This window comes from Rhinolophus ferrumequinum, chromosome 16 (genome assembly GCF_004115265.2).
Source record: "Rhinolophus ferrumequinum isolate MPI-CBG mRhiFer1 chromosome 16, mRhiFer1_v1.p, whole genome shotgun sequence".
Lineage (NCBI taxonomy): Eukaryota > Metazoa > Chordata > Mammalia > Chiroptera > Rhinolophidae > Rhinolophus > Rhinolophus ferrumequinum.
In genome coordinates this window covers 50494052-50516464 of record NC_046299.1, presented here as the reverse complement: position 1 = coordinate 50516464, position 22413 = coordinate 50494052, and the positions used below count along the sequence as shown (strand labels likewise).

The 22413-nt window shown below is 33.8% G+C and overlaps 1 protein-coding gene across 2 annotated transcripts in view; it reads right to left on the bottom strand.

Annotated features, from left to right (window-relative positions):
* MCU (mitochondrial calcium uniporter) overlaps positions 1-22413 on the bottom strand; it is a 188655-nt gene that overhangs the window by 37107 nt on the left and 129135 nt on the right. For both annotated transcript variants that reach the window (XR_004425322.1, XM_033130739.1), the window contains one exon: positions 5554-5623. Coding sequence is in view for 1 of the 2 variants with exons in the window: in XM_033130739.1 (XP_032986630.1) it covers positions 5554-5623 (70 nt within the window). In the remaining variant the exon portion in view is untranslated. The remainder of the gene's footprint in view (positions 1-5553; positions 5624-22413) is intronic.

Here is a 22413-nt window from a genome sequence, read left to right as displayed (position 1 = left end):
GACAAAATAGACTTTAAAAGAAAGGCTAAAACAAGAGAGAAAGAAAGACCCAGTAATCCCACTTCTGGGTATTTATCGAAAGAAACCCAAATACTACTTCGAAGGAACATGTGCATCTATATGTTTATTGCAGCACTGTTTACAATGGCCAAGATATGGAGGCAACTTGGGTGTCCCTGTATGGATGAATGGATAAAGAAGAGGTCTCTCTCTCTCTCTCTCTCTCTCTCTCTCTCTCTCTCTCACACACACACACACACACAGCAATATTACACAGCTTTAAAAAAGAATGAAATCTTGCCGTCTGCAACAACATGGATGGACCTAGAGGGTCTTGTGCTGACTGGAATAAGTCAGAGAAAAAAAATGCCGTATGATTTCACTTATATGTGGAATCTAAAGAACAAAATAAATGAACAAAGACAAAAATAGACTCACAGATACAGAGAACATTTTGATGGTTGCCAGGTGGGATGGGGGTAGAGGGGATGGGTGAAAAAGGTGAAAGAATTAAAAAACACAAATTGATAGTTACAAAATAGTCACGGGGATGTAACGTATAGCATAATGAATATAGTCAACACTATTGTAACAACTATATGTGGTGTCAGACGGGTACTAGATTTATTGGGGTGATCACTTTGTAAGTTATATAAATGTCTAATCACTATGTTGTACACCTGAAACTAATATAATATTGTATATCAACTGTAACTTAAAAATAAAATAAAAATTATTTTAAAAAAGCTTAATGGTCTTTCCAATTTCATGTGGCTGTTTTTCTTGGCAATGTGAAAGTCAATTTTATAGAATCCTTTAAAAAAAGGATTTTTTGACATAACAAGTTCAACTGCATTCTAGTAGTTTCAACTGAAACTTCTACTTACAAAAAAAAAAAATCCTAACTGTAGAATATATTTCAAAAATGGAAAAGTGTAAGGTGTTTCAACTTTCCCAAGATCATATTTAGGTTGGTGAGAATACTGCCACCTAAAAACACTGAGGCTTTACGTTGCATCATCTTTGGTGATTAAGCAATTTCATTACTTTCATTTTTTTTGTTTGTTTCATTTTTTTTTTAAAAGTTGGGATGGAAGACAGTGGTGGGGTATGTCTGTGCCCTCAATATGACGATGACAATAAACACAGAATTTACAACTTTGCACAAGAGTGGCCATTAGTAACACAACATGACTCAAAAAAAAAATCATCTTCTCTTTCCCCCCAACTATCTTTAAAGTAATAGGAAAAACTCTAGCATATGGAAAGAACCCCTACGAATCAATACTAAGAAGACAGTCAATGTGGACATTTTACCAAAGAAAATATTTGGATGGTTAATACGTTTAAATTAAAAGATGCTCAACATCACTATCATCCGTGAAATGCAAATTAAAACTACAATGAGAATAATACACTGGAATGCCTGTAATCAAGAAGATTGGCCCTACCAAGGGTTAGGGAGGATATTGGGAGACTGGAACAGTTGTGCACTGCTGGTGGGAACGCAAAGCATACAGCCACTTTGGAAAACAGTTTTGCAATTTATTAAAACTGCATATACTCACCATATGATCCAGACATTCCACTCCTAAGTATCTATCCCAAGAGAAATGAAAACATATGTCCACGCAAATGTCGGTAGCAGCATTATTCTCAGTTCAAAATGGAGAACAATCTAAACGTTTTTGATTTGGTGAGTGAATAAATAAAATGCGGTGTTTCTATAGAGTAGAATACTACTTAGCAATAAAAATAAAGAACTACAATATGTACTACAATACGGATGCACCTCAAAAGCATTATGATATGTGAAAGAAGCCAGATGTGAGAGACTACATATTGTGAGTCCGTTTATATGACATTTTTAGGAAACATTTAACTATAGAGACACGTTTAACTAAGGGTAGGAGCAGGGTTTGACTGCAAAACAAAAACAAAGGAACTTTCAGGGGGGAAGCAGTAGTCTAAAGCTGGATTGTTATGATGCTTGCACAACAATAGGTGAGTTTTATGGTATGTAAAATACATCTCAATGAAGCTTTAAAAAAAGTAGCAGGACAAAAACCAAAGAAAAACACTGGGCATATATCTAGTTCCCCAAACCATCCATAGAACTTAGGTTTAAGAATTTATATATTATTTATACTTGGATTGATTAAACAGTTTATTGTTTATTATTAAACAGGAATTTTCAATAACCTTCATTACTAAAATTGTTTGCCCTCAATTTTTAAGAAAAGCTTATCTTTTGTTAACTACAAAATAAACACAACTCTGCCACAGTTCTCAATACAGAGTTAACTGAATAGCATTACATTTCTGTACAGAGAAATGAAAGCTGCTAGAAGAGGCTACTTTTCCTTGCTCTTATCTAGCTCACCTTCGGCATTTTCCCTGTACCTATCGTGAAGATATGCCCTGGCTTACTTACACTGTTAAAAATTGTCAGGACAACCCTTGTTGGCCCCTTTTCCCTCCCTAAAGTGTCCTGGGTTGGATGATATATTATACAATCCACCTGTATATAGCAGAATTACTCTCAGCCTTAACTTCCATTAACAAGAAAGGGAACCCCAAAGGCTTTGAAGGCTTTAGTTATAAATCATACAATCATAAAAATCTCACTGTGAGTCATTTTACATTTGAGGATCTGAGGCACAGAAGAATTAAAATGAGAACCCCCAAACGACATGTTTTAGATTAAGGGTTTTTAACACTACCACAACCACCCTTTATCGAATAAGAGTTTTTGGAGGGTATAAGTACTATTTCTGCAGGGTGAGCACGTTTTTGTCTTTGAGGTGGTAACTATTACCATCTCCATTTCACAGAAGAGGAAAGAGGTTTGGAGAAGCTAATTACCTTGCCTGACATTAGAGGTGGTTAAGTGGCGGAAGTGGGATGCAAACCTAGGTCAGCCTGACTCTAAACGCTGTCTCTTTCTTAACTTCTCAGCACAATGCCTCTTAGGAAAGGGAAATGGGTGTGTGCATGTACCAGTGTGCACCGTATCCAAAGCAGCTCTCCAGTTGAGGTCTGTGCATAAGACGAGGGACTCCAAGAGTTGGTTTAAGGGACTCTGTATCACTAAGAAATTATATGTAAGATGTCCTATGTATATATATAAATTTTCTTTTACAGAAAGAATGTAGAGCCCGATCCTCAAAAGTATTTATGACACAAGAAAAATGAAGAATCTTTGGCATGGAGGTGCAGTGTGTAAGATAACCTATATATTTTACACGAGCATCATAGTCATAACTAAAAGATCTGTCAAACAACATAACTAATAAGCACTTACTGAGAGGCAGTATGTAGTAGATAAATATCATAATTATATAATGCGGTATTTCAGATTTTTTAAAAATGAGGGTCAAGCCTTTATTTGATGTAGAATATGACCCAGCAGTCACAGCAAAGAGCAATGAATGATGGCAGAGATGTTCAGTACCGGTGGTTACACTCTGTTAAAGTAGCTGAATTTTCTCATATGCTATATTGACCTAACGTAAAATTAATTAAGTGTACAAAATAAGGAAGATACATCACTTGAGGATAGCAAGGACAATGGGTCGCATTAAATCAAAGAATTTTGTGCTTCTATTTCTTGATAACTAATATGAGTTGGTTTTCTTAAGAAGGGCAGTAATACTGGTAGGAATTTTAGGAGCCACTCATTTTTTTTTAAGAGTATGTGTCCTTTTAGCTTTTGTAAAAATATTACCTTCAACTCCTCATGCAACATAGGGACAATCTACTAGCATTTATGTTCTGGGGTAACATGCAGCCAGATACCCCAGAACAATTATATACGTTACGTTATAATTGTTACGTTACTGAAATATTTCCACACAGACTGGTATGCAGGACAATAGTCACTGCATTCAGGGCAGTCATTAATTAATAATGTACGTATCAATATGAACTCATTGGTTCAAATTAATTGCCTCTGAATATAACAACCACTGGCACATAAGTGTCCTGTTGGTGGAACTTAGTTGATATTAAATATATATAACTTACTGAAAATATATTTATATATACTGACACTGAATATGTAACAGTTTCAGACAGTATTATAAAAGCTAGAAATTTATGAATAAAATGCCGCTAGTTCAGCAAAAGCGGAGAGGATTCAGCACTACGAACGACATTTTTTTACATTGAGAGGAATTCTCTCTTGATTGAAACCACCCAAAGATGTCACCCTGCAGTGTACTGGAGGAAGGTAACAAGACACAGGAGCAGTGCTGGCAGAGCCAAGACAGTGTCAGGGGTAAGCGTGAAACCCACTTACTGCTTTGGAGGGGCAAAGGAGGGAACAAAGTAAGTGTCATGGGGAGGTGGCATTATGGTCTGCTGGCTTTCGGCCATGTAGGAAATACTGGCATCTGTGCACATATTGAGTATTTACTGGGGGCAACATACCTAAAGGTACCTGTCCTCAGCTGTCACAAAGTACTGAGTGCCACTTTTTAATGTATATACTGATATTACTTTATCATTTCTTTGTGTCTTTAAGAGATAGGGAAAAGAAAGCCAGTTACTATCATCCTTGTTTTGATTCTGGCCTATTTTTTCTTTCAACCTTTCTATAAAACAAATGAGTAATCATAAATGGACATTTCCTCCCAGTTTAGAGAATTTAGCAAATATGAACACGTTGACTATGTATTCAGATAACTAAACAGCTTTGGGGAGAAGGTTCTGATTACACCGCACATATCTGTACTGATTAAATAAAGGGGATCTTTCAGACTTTCACAGTTTATCTGGGATTTCTTCAGTTTCAGGTGTCCTTATAAATTTGCAGGATGCTCTTTCAGTGGTTGCTCTACCTATGAATTAACGTTTGTAAGGTTGAAATTAGAGTTCTATCACACTAAACTTTACACAGAGGAAATATATTTAACAGTCAACCCTAAGCAGACAATCAAAACTGTAAATGTGCAATATTGAGTAAGAGAAATGAGAAGAATAGTGACATATCTCCTCCATGACTAGAAAAACAAGTAAAACTGAGATCCCGTTGCCAATTTGCAGCACTATGGACATTTACAAAGAACCGCATATAGTGCTCAAGCATCTGTTCGTTCTTTTCCACATCAGAGAAGAGTGTTATAGCCCTGAGCCTAAGGGAAGAAAAAGACAAGCAAGGGCAGGAGGCTTCGTCTCTGATACCATGAAAGGGCTGGAGTGATTGAACATCATCCATAATATGAAGACCGAGTGATCAGGAAATACCAAAGATGGGGCTTCTGTGATCTTCACATTAACTATGTCCCTGGCTTTAAAACATGAAAATAGAAGATAGTAATATTCCATGATCGATGAAAACTTGATGGGTCTCTTAGTTTTTCTTACTGATTTCTCCTCTGAATTCTCCAGATCCTCATTCAAATTTCACTTCTGTTCTTTAGCACCCCCTTCTCTCTCTGCCTCCAATGGAATTTTAAGTGAGAGTATGATTTATATGTCAATTAGAGAATGGGAAACACTGAGTTAAGGGAAAAAAAATTGGACACAAAAAATGGATTTGCCAAAACTCACCATCAGAGGGCACAACAGTACTGCAATAAACCACTCCCAAATTCTGCCAAGAAGAAAGCCTCTGGTGCACCTAGAAAATACAAAAAAGACACATCTACAGTCAGGACAGAACAACAAATGTTACATGTGTATGTGTGCGTATATAACAAATGATAGCTTTTTGCTTATTTAATGTGTATTATTTGTAGAAAAGTTAAAAAATGCAGATAAAAGAAACTAAAAGTCTCTGAAACTCCTATAATCCTAAGGTAATAGTAATGAACATTGTGGTTTGTTTTTAAGATTTTATACAAACACATTTACACATATACACATCACACAAATCTTTTCATCTACTTTTTAAAACACTTAATATTGGCTTTAAGTGCTTGCTATCAAGTATAAACTAAACTTTCTTGCTTCTTCCTCAAGCTGGCTTTTAGATCTGCATTTCCATCATGTTTTTTTACGAGGAATAACCAGTTAGTAAGTAGTTGTATCATGAATTCACTGTTACTGGGTAAACATCTAGTTTTTGTGTTCACTCTCCTTTAAAAAAGAAAAAACTTGGTCAGGCGACCTCATTCCTTAATCGCTACCATCTTCTGAATGTTAGAAGGAAATCACTCACACTCATATGTGCCTTTACAACTTCCTCAAAGAGTGGAGTCATTGTGCAGTTAGGTCTGAAATGTAGGTTCTCAAAATTAAACTAAGTTTCAGAAAGAATAATGAATATGTTTCTGACTTGCCAAGTGCTTAATTTATCCCTTGGTGCCTTTTACTTTCCCAGCCCCAAAAAGTACTAAAGGAGGAAAAAAAGAAGGCATTCACTTACTAAAAACCAATGTATCAGCCTCAGAGCCAAATATTATATTCTACTCCATCAGCCCAAAGAAAAATCCCTCAGGACTCTAAACGCATACCTTAATACAACTATGGCATAGAACAGACTTTACATCCTTCACATGAATGTCGTTAACTCCCACCTCCTTCCCACTGAAGAGAGCATAAAGAAATGTGAGCCTGGAATTTATTAAAAAATGTAAATAGTCATTTACAATCACTTGAGACTGACTTCACAGCTGATCACGACATGTTAATGTGTTTTGACACTGGCATCGAGAATCTTTAAGCTGCTATATATGATCATTTTACCATGGACTGTGACTTTCAGACTTTTTTTTTCAAGTTTCAAAACATTTAGTTACACTCCGTCTTACCCAGAGGTCCAGGGATGAACTGGTTAAAGATGGATGTGCTGGCAAACACTACGATCCCAACCCTCTGCTTGGCTCTATGCATTAGCCTGAAAAACTAACGCTGGAAGACAAAGGAAGATGCGTCCTACCCCTTATTCTATAGATGAGAAAACTGAGAACCCCAGAAAGAAAAGAACTTATTAAGAGTCATATGTCAAAATCAGAATTAGGATCCACGTCTCAATAGTGCTAATTATCTTCTAAACTAAATACTCAGGGCCTCGGTATTGTCCTCTGAGCGTCCCAGTTTGCTCAACTACAGCATTAGGGGCTAGGATCCTTACGTATTTTCTAGCAATATGATCGATTTAAAATGTTTAAAATATTTTATTTCTTTTGAATAGATAAAATAAGTACATGGTACAAAAACTAAGTAAAAAAATTAAGTCTTTTATACTTAATATTGGTCTTTCTCCCATCCCTGTGGACCAGCTACCCATTCCTGTCAAAGACAGGGTTACACATACATAAGTTTGTGCATCTCTGTATATATTTGTGGAGGTTTTTAAAAACGCAGACGGTAGCATGCAACTGTCCCATTACTCTTTTTTTTTTTTTTAACTTATCTCATTTGTTTTTAGTGACTGAATGGAATTACATTGGTTCAACAAATGCTATGGTACATCTTTAAAACTGACTACTGATAGTCTTTTATTATTAAAATACATGATACTAGAGTGAATATCCCTATATGTGGGCATAGATATTTGAGGATAAAATACTTCAAGAGAAAGTGCCAGGTGAAAGTTATGTATATTTTAAATTTCAAAGCTATTGCCAAATTGTTTTTCATGGAGGCTAGATGAATTCACACACCTACTGATTACACTCTTCCTCTCTAAATGAGTATGATTCCCAACACCTTCCTAAACAATGTATCGTCAAACTTTATTTTGCGATGTCACAAGTGAACAGTATTTCACCATAGTTGTAATTTGCATTTTTTGTAGTAAGACTGAGGATTTATGCATAGTTTTATCTGTCTAAGTGTTACTTATATTTGCTTTTATGTAAAGTGGGTATTTACATCCTTTGCCATTTTTTTCAATTTGATACTTTGTCTTTAAATATTATTTTATAGAAGTTCTTTAAATATTAAAAAAAGCAGCCCTTTGTCAACAAAATGTTACAAAATTTCCATTTTTTTTTACTTTGCTACTGGTGTTTTTCTGTGCACACAAGTTTCATGTTTTAGTCAAATTTATCAATCTTTTCTCTGGTTTCAGGGGCCTGTGCCTGTATCATAGAGGCCTTCCCTACTTGGAGAATATTATAAAATTCTCTCATGCCTCTAGTTTAGTTTTTCAGGTTTAAATATTTGATTCATTAGAAATTAATTTTGGTCAAAGTTAAGAAGTAGAAACCCAACTAATTTCCCTCTAACGACAGCTCTCCCTAATACTCATAATTCATTTTCCCCTCTTATTTGAAATGCTACCTTTATAATTTTCTAAATAGCTTTATGAATTTGGATCTTTTTCTGAACTTCTAATGATCTGTCTGCTCATGTCCTAGTAACCACGTTGTTTTAACATTCTTTGTATTTTCATATTTGGTAGGGAGGGCTCCCTTACTATTTTCCTTTAAGAATTTTTCTGGCTATTCCTGCTTATTTTTTCCCCCCATATGAACTTGAGAGTCAGTTTATCTACACACACAAAACAGACTCTCTATATCTATACACACACACAATCTCTCTCTCTCTCTCTCTCTCTCTCTCTCCCTCTCTCTCTCCCTCTCTCTCTCTCTCATTAGGTTCAGAAGTAATACTGAACCTAATGGTTCAAAGCACAGAATACGTAATCATCCCGCCTGAGTTCAGAGCCTGACTTACTACCTAACTCTAAGTGCAACCTTGGGCCATTTCTTTAGCCTCTTTGTACCTCCATTTCTTCATTGAAAATGGACAAATAGTAAACTAGTACCTACCACATAAAGTCACATAGATTAAGTACTCAATAAATGTTAGCTGGTTTTCTGGGGTTTTTTTGAAGTTGAGATCATATTAACTCTATGCTAATTTCCCCCCACATTAACATAAGGGAAACTGACATCTGTTATGATATTGAGTCGTCTTAACCTAAGAAACTTATAACCCTTTCCATTAAGTCTGTATCCTCTGAGAGACATTTAAAGGCTTTCTTCATACAGATCTATGTCCTTTTTCCTAATGTAATCCTTTTTGTATTAAGTCTTGTTCAATATTAAGATCATGACACCCCTACATTCTTTTCGTTTGTATATGCAAGTTATGTCTTTGTCCTTTAATTTTGTTATTCTTCCTGAGTTTATTTTTGGAATGATTCTAAATAGTTTTCTTTGTGATCTAATCTGCGATCTTTTAATAGGAAAGTTTAACCTATTTATATTTATTAATATAAAATATATTTAATCTCTTTTCAACCATCAAATTTTATGTTATAAAATTTTTATGCTTTTTGTTTTTATTGCTGCTTTATCTTTTGGAAATAGTTTACTAAATGGTTTGTGCTTGCTTTTAGTTACACATCTGTTTCTTCTGATAATATGGAAGGTTTACTTTTTTGTTTCACGAGTAGTAATTTCAGAGTATAATTCTAAGTTCCTTTAACTGCCTTTAAGGCCCAATATTATCTGATACACTATTATTTCTTTGACTTTATTTCTTGTCACTCTCCCTCTCACTCACTCTGCTTTAGCTCCTGTAGACTCTCTCCTGTTTCTTGTATGCACCAGCTATTATCTTGCAATAGCTATTACCTCTGCTTAGAATACTGTTTCTCCAGATAACTATCAGGCTCTCTCACTTCCTTCAAATCTTTGCTCAAATTTCACATTCCTACTCTAGCTGCTCAATTTAAAATGGCAATCCCATCAATTGGTACTCCTGATATACAGGGGGAGCCAAAAAAATGTATACACATTTTAAGAGATGTTACCTAAGCTCAAGCAGTAGTTCGCCATAATCAGAAGTGTCTGGACGCTGATGGGAACCACTTTGAGCACCTCTTGTAATTGCAGAAGTCAAACGTGACTTGCATTCATCTTTTGTTATTGATATATATTATTACAATATAGTTTTTTCCTTTCTTAAAATGTGGATACATTTTTTTGGCACCCTCTGTCTATATCTCTATCTCTATATAAGCGATGATGAACTTAATATAGTTTTGCTTCTTTTTTCTTCTCTACCATCCAGTTTAGTTTATTATTTCTCTTAGTGTTTATCTATCTATCTATCTACATACCTACCAACCTATCTATCAATAATCTACCTACCTAAATACTTCTCCACCCCCATACCTCTTTTACTGGATTTATTGATTAAATGACATCTTTTGACAGCTTGTTATAAAACATGAGGTTTATACCATGTTATATTTCTGTCCCTCACTCTTCCAATTTTTGTTAGTTATGTCATTAGTACATTGTCAAGGTTTTAAACATTCATATTCCGTTGTATAAAACCTAATCTTCACACTTGGTTAGCCTTAATTTTGTATATCAATGGACTCTATGCTTACTGCCAATATTTTAACTGTAGTTTCTCCTTTCATTTCTTGGTCGGGTGAACTTCATCTTGTAGAAGTAGGGCTCGTGAGAGCTAAATTTCCTGAACCTTGACATGTTAAAAAATGTTTGTATTTGCCTTTATGATGAATGATTATTTGGACTGGTACAAACTTCCTAAGTTAATCTTTCCTTGAGGATTTCGTAGGTAAAGTGCTAGTGTTGAAGGCTGCGGAGAAGTCCGCGGCCAGCCATTTCTTTTGGAGACCTGAGCTCTCTGGGCTTCGTTGGGATCTGTAACCACAAGTGTCATCTCTCAGGGTGTTCTCACACACCTATTTGACCTTCGTGCATCTGGAAGGCTTCCTTCACAGATTGTGCTTTGGGATTTCAGCGATCTCTCTGAAGATGTGTGCTGAAGATGGAGCTTGTATTTCTGTTTCTTAGTCTCCTTCCTATATTAAGGTGATTTCAAGAGAAGGGCCCTTTACTGGATCATTACTTATTTAAGTAGTAACTTTTTAATATGGACATTTTAAAAACATATACAGAAGAGAGCACAGTGTGATGAATTTTTTCCGGGTACCCATCATCTGCTTCTGTATTTACCAACATTTTGTCAAACCTGGTTTGTCTATATCCACCCAGTTTTACCCCACAGAGTTTCTTTAAGGAAATTCTAATCATCATATTGCTTTACTTGAAAATATTTCAGTATACATCTACTAGGCCATTTTAAAACAGGAAGCTCTTGGTCCTCCATGATTTTACAAATTATACTCAATAATAATAAAAGATGTTTTTGTGGGACATAGAATTACACAAATATATGGTTGCTTATGAACATTATTTGTTACGATGCTATGGAACACGGGTTGGCAGCCTAGTCACCAGTTTTTGTAAATAAAGTTTTACTGGAACACAACCAAGTTCATTCATTTACATACCATCTATATATAGTTCATTCATCTACTTTCACGCTACAACAGTAAGACTGAGTAGCTATGCAGTTGCAAGAGAGTTAAAGTAGTTGCAACAGAGACTGTATGGCCCACAAAGTGTAAAGTATCTATTATCTGGCCCTTTAAGAAAATGTCTGTTGACTTTTGCTGTGGAACCTTGTCTCTGTAGTTTTGAGACAATTTAGTCCTGTCCACTTCTATAATGACACTGGCAATTATAAAATACTACTTCCTAAGTGTTCACAAACACATGTATAGGTCATTTTCTTTCTTTACACCTTCTAATAACCTATAGTTGGCCTACAGAAACAAAAATGATTTTGCTCTTGCCTTTTTTTCCTTTGAAATATAGCAACAACAAATAAAGGAAAACAATAAACAACAACAACTACAAAAAACAACGAGGAGAGGACTACAAGTGCTCAAGGCCAAAAGACGAATTGCTATTCTAAACTATTCCATGACTCTCCTAGATTGGATATACTTCATTGTAATAAATCACGGGAAAATAGAAAGCTTTTAATAAATACTTGACTGATGCTGAAAGTTTTAAAAATATGTCAAGAAGTTAAAAAAAGAAAAACATTTAGGTAAATGGCATGTATTATACATCATATTTAAATTTCACAGGCAGAGAACAAAATTAAGGTTAAGAAAGAAAATACTAGAATGTGCAGAAATCATCAGAGTAAACCTTTAGGCAATATCAATGCCAAATGAGCAAGGTGATTTGGTGCCAACAGTCCCTTAAAAAGGAAATACAAGTTTATACTTTTGGTTTGAGACAGTCCACATCTTTGATAGATAATTTGAGAACTTCTAGAAAAAACAAGGGCTTGCAGTTAAATAAAAGTACACGTTTGCCCTGATATCACAGCCATTTCCTTTTAATCTTAACTCCAAGAAAAGAAACATGCTAGTATTATCCAGTTATATTTATACTACAAAACACTATAATTTTATTTCCCTAAGTCATAAGATTCAAGCTAATAAAAAAAATCAAATTTTAGTATATAAAAAGACATTTCATGCCCTCAGAGCAAATTATTAAATTCAAGTCAAAACTTATTTTAAAATTCTTTACTACTATCATAAATTACACAACTTCCCCGATACTAACCTTTCATTGTTCAGAAGAGCAAACTCAGCAATATATTAATGCCAGCAACTTTGGAAAACTGTCAATATCCCAAAATATTCACAGCCAGTTAGATACTAGACCAGAGCACAGAAAAATGGAAGAAGAAAGAAAAAGATAGTTCTATATAACCCAATTCCCTTTATTTAAGGAAAGCTTGGGACCTAATTTCATAGGAAACAAATACTAACTGTGTCAAACTGTATTAAATAATACTATACTAACTATATTAAACAGCTTTATATGGAACAACTATGTTTATATATTTGTCCATGGCTAAAATCTGTTTAAAAATAGCCTCACTATACCACAAGTTTAGAAGTGTCAAATTATATCCCTCTGTGACATTTCCCTTAGCATAACACGAAATGCTTATGAGAATGGATCCTTTCAATACATGTTCCAAAAGTTTCTTTTTTAAGACCAAAGAACCCATGTCTCAACAACTTGGCCAAACCTATCACCAGAATCCAGTGTTTATAAACATACAAGGATTAACAGTGTAAAGTTATTTCAGTTGATCTAAAGCAAGACACACCTATAACAGCTTCTTCTACAATTTGGCATCAGTTTTGTCCGTATCCCTTGATATAGTAAAATCATTGAAGCATCACATCAGAAATAATTTATCACCACTTCAACTTTACTAATATACTAAAATAAGCGCTGTGATTTCAAACCCTTGAGATCTGATGTAGAGGGAAAACACCATAGCTAGAAGACTTGGGCCAGTTCCAACTTACAATCTTGAATTTCAACCCAAGTCTCAGTTTCCTCATCTGTTAAGTTAGAAACAACAGCAATGACAACAAAATTGGCTATTTCTCAAGGCTGATTTCATATAAAGATAAGGGAGAATATAAATGTGACAATATTTGAACGACTAACGTTCTACCAAAATGTAAGATATTTGGAAACATAAACTCAAAACAAATCTTCAATCTACTGAAGGGACGGACTCTTATTGTAAAGAATTTAATAAGTATAATGCATTTCAAAAGCCACAACTATCTCCAGAGATATTATACAACATAAACACCTCATGATATTAAATGTAGAAAAATGAAGTTTTAAAAGAAATCTCTTTAGAAAGTACCAGAAAAAAAAAATTTAAAGGGTTAGACCAGACACAGGGCATATTTTATTCTTCTTTCAATAATTCACCAAGGAAACAAAGTTTCTGATACAGTTTACCCAAAGGTGGTATTCACGTTTTGTGAGTTAAATTATTCATTACATATATATTAGAAAATTATTTTCTCTTTGAATATGTTAAAAATTGTTACAACATTTTATTAGAACTTGGGCAACATTTTCCCCACTAGAATATATTGTTATTTTATAACAGAAGTCATGATTCAATTTACATACTTTTGATTACTTAGAGAATTTCATATCTACAAAAGGCAATTCAAGGACTTTCTTTTGCATCTTTCATCATCAGTTTTCTAGTTAGGAAATCAAATTGAACTCCCAGATTGTCAATAAGGTTATTTAAAAATTAATACTTGTTCACTGAACTCACAGTGCTTTGAAGATCAAGTAAGATAATGTATATAAAAGCATACAAGGCAAGACCTTAGCCATAAAATTCTTCACTATTGCTGATCTAGCAAAAGACTAAAATAATTAGAGCACTTTTAACTGTAACTAGCTGTATGTCATTCAACTAGTTACAAATAGTTACATAATATGAATTGATAAAATGTCATTTTTTTTGCCCTAATAAATATTTATCCATTTAACAGTATCAAGAAATGCTTATTAAAGCAAATTCTCTTACATTAGATTTTGAAATCAATAAACTGGTTCTAAGATTGCAAAGATTAGTGTTATTTCTAGTATATCACTACTTATGAAGTTGAGATAATTTGTTATAAATTAACTTCATTGATAAATAATGTTTCTATTTTAGATTTTGGTATTACCCCAAAATTACAACCTATGGTTTATACTGTACAAGAACCAGAGTCCAATATCTACTAAAACTTTATTGTGTAGTCTACATCCCAGTATCTGAGGCAATTCTACAGCTACATTTGGATGTGTTTTTACCCTGATGGTTGCTGCATTTGTGTTAATAGATGTACTTTTACTCTGTTCGATATCATGGCAGACACGTTAATGATACCGGAGCAAGGAATTTCTCATTTCCGTAAGTGACAACCTGCCTTCCCCACAGTGAATTGGAAAGTTCTTTTTTATTTTGTTCCTTTCCTTCTTATTTATTAAGAATCTACTATTCACAAGAAAAGTGAAAACTGTGGCCCCTTTATATCACCCCACCTATTTTTTTACAACTATTATTTTATCTAATATTTTATTATGAATCTTCTCAAACATACAGCAAAATTGAAAGAATTTTACAGAGAACACACTTGTATACCCTTTTCCTAGATTCTATATTATCATATTATCTATCCATACCTCTATTTTACAGAAATTCTTAACTCTAGTTGTTTACCTTTTTTTTTTTAAATTAAAGTTTACTGGGGTGACAATTGTTAGTAAAGTTACACAGATTTCAGGTGTACAATTCTGTAACACATCATCTATATCGCACATTGTGTGCTCACCACCCAGTTAGTTCTCCTTCCATCACCATATATTTGATCCCTTTTACCCTCATCTACCACCCTCCTCCCCCCTTACCCTCTGGTAACCACTAAACTATTGTCTGTGTCTATGAGTTTTTCTCTTTCTTTGTCTTATTTCCTTTGTTGCTTCCAGTTTTATATCCCACATATCAGTGAAATCATATGGTTCTTGACTTTTTCTGTCTGACTTATTTTGTTTAGCATAATAATCTCAAGATCCATCCATGTTCTCGCAGATGCCACTATTTCACCTTTTCTTATGGCAGACTAGCATTCCATTGTATATATATATATCACATCTGCTTATCCCTGTTTATCACTTTTAAATATAATACACTCTTCAATTCCATTCCCTTTATAACCTTCCTATGCTGCTCCTAGATTTTGCCCATACCTATTTTTATTTGTATCACTGTATTCTAATTTAGATGTCTGCCAACCCTGCAGAGTAATGATTACCCTGAAGACTGGTTCATTTCTTTATATATTGGTACCCTCCTCTCCATCCACTAGGAGAAAGTAGAAGCTTAATATTTAATTAATTGACTTGTCTTCTTCCTTCTATCTCAATATCTTTGACAACTTTTATAACTTGCTTTTGTGGACCAGCTTCCCTCCTCTGGGAATTGATATTTTACTGCTAAACTATTCTGAGAAATAATGAAATAATTACGATTTCTGTAATTATCTGGGTAGATATTCAGGGTGCAGATTTCTTATATATATTAAATGAATATTTTATTTTATTTTTAGCTGCTGTAGGTGTAAACGTATTCCATGTTATATTGAGATGGCTATTAAACATACTGCTAATTATTATTTTTAAACATCAAAAACCCAAATGTAAAATCCTCACTTTAAAGGACTCATTGTCCCATAAAACATAGCATTGTATCTTTCAATAATCATTTTCACAATTTAAAGCAGCACATAGATGTAGATACATATAAAGAAATAAAATCAGAATGTAAACTACATGGTAGTGTGAACTCTCAATAAGTATTTGTTAAATGAATAAACATAGCTGATTTTAATTATTAGTTTTTATTAGTTTCAGGTGTACAAAACAATGCAATAGACATTTCACCCCTCGCAAAATGGTAACCTCCCTCCCCCAATCTATTGCCCTTCTGACATCGTATATAAACATAACTGATTTGAAAGATGTTTTTATTGAGAGTAAAAATGGAAATGCATTGGCTGTTCTTTTTGATCGATAGTTCAATTTGGCTATGGTCCTTTTCATCACCTGAATTTGTATTTCCTTCCATAGCACCTTTAAAGTCTGTGGAATCTCAGTATTTGTTGATATAACAATACTGGGGAAATGGGTAGTTGCATCTATAAATTAATGTATTGAGATAAAATTCCCTTCTCTGAAGTGGCACAAAAGTCAGGAAAATAAGAACTTTTAGAAATATTTTATTTTGGTTTGATGATGGGTAAACAGGTATTAGTTATAGTCTCTATACTTTACGTAACTGAAAATACTTTGTAGTTTTTTTCTACTTTGCGGGTGCCTGGGAGCTATAAGGTTTCTGTGCTTGTTTAGATAACTGCTACTCAAAACCTAGCCCATGGGTCTGTAGCATCAGTATCAGAGGAACATGTTAGAAATGCAGATTCTTAGGCCCAGTGTCAGGCTTAGTGAATCATAATTTGCATTTTAACAAGGTCACTAGGAAATTCACCAGTACATTAAAGTTTGAGAAGCACTGCTATGGTTCACCCAGATGAGATTCAAGGTGTCGAGCCTCTGACATTTTACCTCTCATTTATCAAGACCCCAGCATAAACAATAGGGCTCCTGGTGCGGCAACATGACATAACAGAAAGAATATTGCAATGAGACTTTGAAAAACAGGATTCTAGTCTCATCTCTAGTTGTGCGACCTTGAACCTTAGTTCTTCTCATCTGTAAAATGAACAGATTATACAACATACATTGTAAGGCCCTTCCAACTCTACAAATTTATGAAATAAATCCCAACAGGTATTTAGGAAAATGGTTCAATTGTATGTGATATCTAAAAAAATTGGGTCTACTTTTAATGCTATAGAGGCCTTGTCCATCATTTACTTTATAGTTATTTAGGTTTGAAAATCAACCTCTATCTTTCGTTTTCACACTTGGTTTCTGGAAGATGCATCGTGGTGAATAATTTAGGAAGTGGGTGGCTGCTATTAATAATTCCCCTCACTGCTTCCTTTGTTCTTGAATGCTGATAAAACACAGGTAATAGACAGGATTCAGGAAAAAGGAAAATCAGATTCTATTTTGTACAAGAGCAGGAGAATGTTATTGTTCTTAAGAAAAACATGGCTGAAGCAGTTAGAGGTGAAGGATTATGATGCATGACACTGTCAAATGGATCAGGAAATAATAATGAATAATAATATGCATGTGTACATATATACATGTGTGTATAGACAGAAATAAAGCAAATGTAAAATATTAATAACTGATGTATCTTGGTGAAGGATATAAATCTGTACATTGTACTTTTTCTGCAATTTTTCTGTAAGCTTGAATTTTTTTCCAAATAAATTTGAGTCAAAAAGAATGAACATAATTCTTGCTCGCTCTATCTATCCATCCATCCATCCACCCATCCACCCATCCATCTATCCATCTATCTAGATATAGTACCTAGTGACCCCAAATGCCCTGTTCGATTCTTTTCTTTTATAAAAGTAAAATATAATAGATTTATTTATCTTTCTGTCACCTTTAAAATGCAAAAGAAAAGCTAGGATAGAAACATAAAAAACATTATATAGAAGATTTCAGTATACACTTCCATGTTGCTTCATTATTTTTCATTTTAGTTACAGACTTGCTTAATTTTTTTTCTTAGCTAAGGATAAAATAAAGGGGGAAAAGAAGTGGTGGTGACAAGTCATCTCACATCTTCCTCATATTAATGAAGTCAATAATTGTGAAACAAAAGTAATCCTGTGTGATTTTCAGTTTTGCCCTAGCTTCAGCCAATAATGAATGTAGTTACCACTCACAAATATAAATAACTACAGGCCTTTTTTTATTTCCCTGCAAGGAAAGGGAGACAACAGCTGCTATAAAAATCACTCTCCACCCTCCCATGTGTTGTGTAAATGTAAAGACATACCATGAGAAAACCGAACCATAAAAAGAGACAGTAAAGCAAAGTAGTTGGTTTTCTTTCAGAATTTCTTTTCCATTTATTGTAAGTGATTTTACCTAATTAAAAACAAATGTCTGCATTCCAACATAAATGTCCTGCTAAATTGTAAATTTCAGTCCAGAATACAAATACTAGAATCGGGAACTAGCTGATTGGTAACGTTTCTTTAGTCCTTCCAGATTTTATCCAACAGGAATAACGTAAGAACAATACATCCATCTTTGATTAATTAGAGATTTAAAAATATTCATAAGTCTTATTTGTCTTTAACACTCTGGCTTCACAGAAATACACAGATTTTGATATCCTTTCATCTACCTTTAGCAAAGAAGATTTATTTTAATTTTCTTGATTTTTAATAATATCCTTAACAAAGTTGTTCCAGGGTATTAACTTCAGATAATGAACACATTATTTAAAATTAATACAAAAGAATAATAGTCATTAAAAGTCTTAGTGCAGTACAAAGGGTAAGATCAAATAAGAGAGTTACGATAATTTTCACATATAATTCAAAACTGAAAACACTCAACCCAAAAGGATCCTCAGCCCATTCTGCCTGACTCCAGGTGATCTCTCCATCTGCTTAGGGATCACATGGGGTTCAATCTCTTAGCAAACCATTCTAGTCTCGACTTTACATAGTCCGAGAGACTGGCAGATCTTTATCTATATACATATAGGTAGATGTGAGAGAGAAAGAGAGAGAAAGAGAGAGAGAGAGAGACAGAGACAGAGAGAGAGAGAGAGAGAGAGACCCTTGTTGCCACTATCACTACTACCCTCTTCATTTTCTAAGTATGCACAGGGCCCAAATTTTCTAATTATTTTATTTATCTTTGATCTGTTCTACAAAGAATTTGGGGCAACTACCGGTAGCTCCCAGACTCGCTCTTATTAACTCTTTTTCTGACTCATCAGGAAAGACTCTCCTTAATGTCACTGATGGAAATGGGCCAAGGCAAGTGAGTAGTAGCCTCTGGAAGCTGGAAAGTCAAGGAAATGGATTCTCCCTTGGACCCTTCAGAAAGGAACATAGCCTTGCTGATACCTTGGTTTTAGTCAAGTGAGACCTGTATTGGACTTCTAACCGACTAAACTATAATAAATTTGTTGTTTTAAGCCACAAAATTTGTAATTTGTTAGAGCAACAATAGAAAACTATTATAGCCTCCTAGCACCCAAGACAAAAAGACAACACAATCAGTGATAATTCTCATTAGTAGTGGGGAGGAAGCATAATAATTTGTTAGGAAAATCAAAATAATTTCACACAAAGTTCTAAAAGAAATTTCTGATACAGTGCTTTACGTAGGAAGCTCTGAGTAATAACAGTGGTCATAGGATTCCCAATAATAATGTTCTGGATATTAGGTAAGAGAAGAAATTTTACAGGATTGTTTCTTATATCATTCTTTGATAAAAGATGAAATTTTTTTTATCCTCATAAATACAACTGAGTAAAGTCAATCTTTGAGGGGGTAAAATAATATAAACCAAGTTTGTTTTTTTGGCACAGTCAGCTTGATTTCAAGATTGTAACTTAGAACAGCATAAATATTATAAACAATTAAGTGCAATATAATAAAGTTCATTTAAAATTAAAAACTATTAATAGATCTATATATAGATGAATCTCAAGATTTAAAAAAGTAAAGTGCAGGGGGTGGCCAGTTAGCTCAGTTGGTTAGAGTGTGGTGCTAATAACACCAAGGTTGCTAGTTCAATTCCTGCATGGGCCACTGTGAGCTGTGCCCTCTTTAAAAAAAGTAAAGTGTAGAAGGATATGAAAATTACAGTACTCTATATGTAAATTTGAAAGAAACAAATATATATGTACAACTTATTGTTTTACTTTTCACATGTATTCATATGCAATAATATATTTCATAAATTTAAATATTAAATATTAAAATATATGGGAAGGATATCATCTTTATGGTAATTATCTCCGGGGAAAAGGATTTGGGGATTGGGGATGGGAACAGGTAGCTTTAACTTTATTATTGTATATTTATTCTTTATTTTCTTAGTGAAAAAGACATGAAACACATACAACAGTGTGAATATTTAAATTAAGGGTGTTGTATAATTCACCTTAACTTTCTGTTTTATAAAAATTTCCAAATTATTGAAAAGGATGACTGTTTACCCATAAACAGAATTCAAAGAACACCATTTCTCCAGTTATGCTTTTCATGGGAACCGAAAAGAAAGATGAAGATTTTATTTTCTGATAAAGGCCTGCACTTTATATTATTGGAACCACACAGCATTATTAATTTGAGTTTGGCTTTTGTTGCTCAACACTATACCTATTAGATGTATCCATGTTGTTGAATATAGCAGTAGTTAATTCTTCTTAATTGCTGCACATCTATGTACCCATTATATGAATCCACAGTATAAATATTCCAAAATGGAAATTTGGGCTATTACCAGATTTGGCTAATAGTGCTGCAGTGAACATTCTTTATATGTCTTTTGGTACACTTATGTATGTACATCCTTTGGGTATATAGCTAGGAGTAGAATCCTGGGTCATAAGATACGCATATGTTCAGCTTTAACAGCTATTGTCAGTTTTTCAAAGTGGCAGGTACCAACTTACACATCTATTAGTGTTTAAGAGTTTCATATGCTCTACATTCTTGTGAATACCTGGTATTGTCAGTTTTGTTAAATTTTAGGCATTCTGGTAGATGTGTATGTTATCTCTTAGTTGTTTTATTCCTTGATGATTAATCAGGCTGAGATCCTTTTTATATTGGGTTGGTGCAAAAGTAATTGCAGTTTAAAAGGTTAAAAATAATTGCAAAAACCGCAATTACTTTGCACCAACCTAATATGTTTATTGACCATTTAGATATCCTCTTGTGAGTAGCCATTCAAGTCTCTTGCTCTCTTTTTTGTTACTTGTTTTTTCTTATTGATTATTAAATTTCTTAATATAATTGGGATATGAGCCCTTTGTCAGATATATATATTGCTAATGTCTTTTCTTATTCTGTAGTTTGCTGCTCCTCTCTCTTAATGGTATGTTGACAAACATAACTTTTTAATGTCCGATTAGCAATCTTCTCGTTTGTGGTTAGTTCTTTTTGTATCACATTTAAGGAATCTTTTCCTAAAATTTTTTCCTATGTCTTCTTTAACAAGCTTTATTGTTCTACCTTTCACATTTATATCTGTATTTTACTTAGAAGGTTTTTTTTTTTTTTTGGTCTGATGTGAGATGAGGCCAAGGTTAAATTTATATTTTTGGCTTCAAAATACTGGTATCAAATTTGATTCCATATGGTATCAAACTGACCCAGCACCATGAATTGAAAAGACCATCCTTTTTCCACTCAATTGAGATGGAACACGTGTCATAAATCAGGTGGGTGGATCTGTTTCTGTACTTTTTATTTGTCTATTCATCTACCCTATGCTATGTCAACTACTACAGCTTTATTGAGTCTTAATACCTGATATTATAAATCCTTCAATTTTGTTTGTCTTCAAGATTGTCTTGGTTATTTGTAGTCCTTTATATTTCCTTATACATTTTAGAAGCAGTTTGTTAATTCCCACACACACACAAAAGTTTCCTGGGGTTTGGCAGTGATTATATAAAAATATATATACCAATTTGGGGAGAGGTGACAATTAAACAAAGTTGTCTTCCAATCCATAAACATGGCATACGTCTCCTTTCACTTGGGTCTTCTTTGTGATTTTCTCTGTAGAGGTTTGGCACATCTTTCATTAGATTTATTACTAGATAGTTTATGTTTTTTGATGTTATGTAGAGTATAATTTTTCAAATTTCATTTTCTAATTGTTGGCATAGAGGTACAATCAATTTTGTAAAACTTTGTATTGAAGTATAATATGCACCAGAAAAAAATATAATTAAGTATTACAGCTTTATGAAGTTTTACAAACTGATCACATCAAACATACAACCAAATTTTGTATACTGACTTCATTTCCAGCAACTTTGTGACATTCATTATTTATTTTATGTTTTATCCCTAGAGTCATCTGCCTTTTGACATTAACAATCATGTCACCTACAAATAACAGTTTTCTATTCTCCATTGTGATTCTAAGACTTTTACTTCTTTTCCTTCCCTATTGCACTGGTTAGGACTTAAAGTCCAGTAGCGGTGGTGGCAGCCACATCCTTATCTCACTCACGATCTCATGAGAAGAGTCTTTCAGTATTTCACCATTAAGTATAAATTTATTGTAAATTTTTTGTAGATAACCCTTTATCAGATT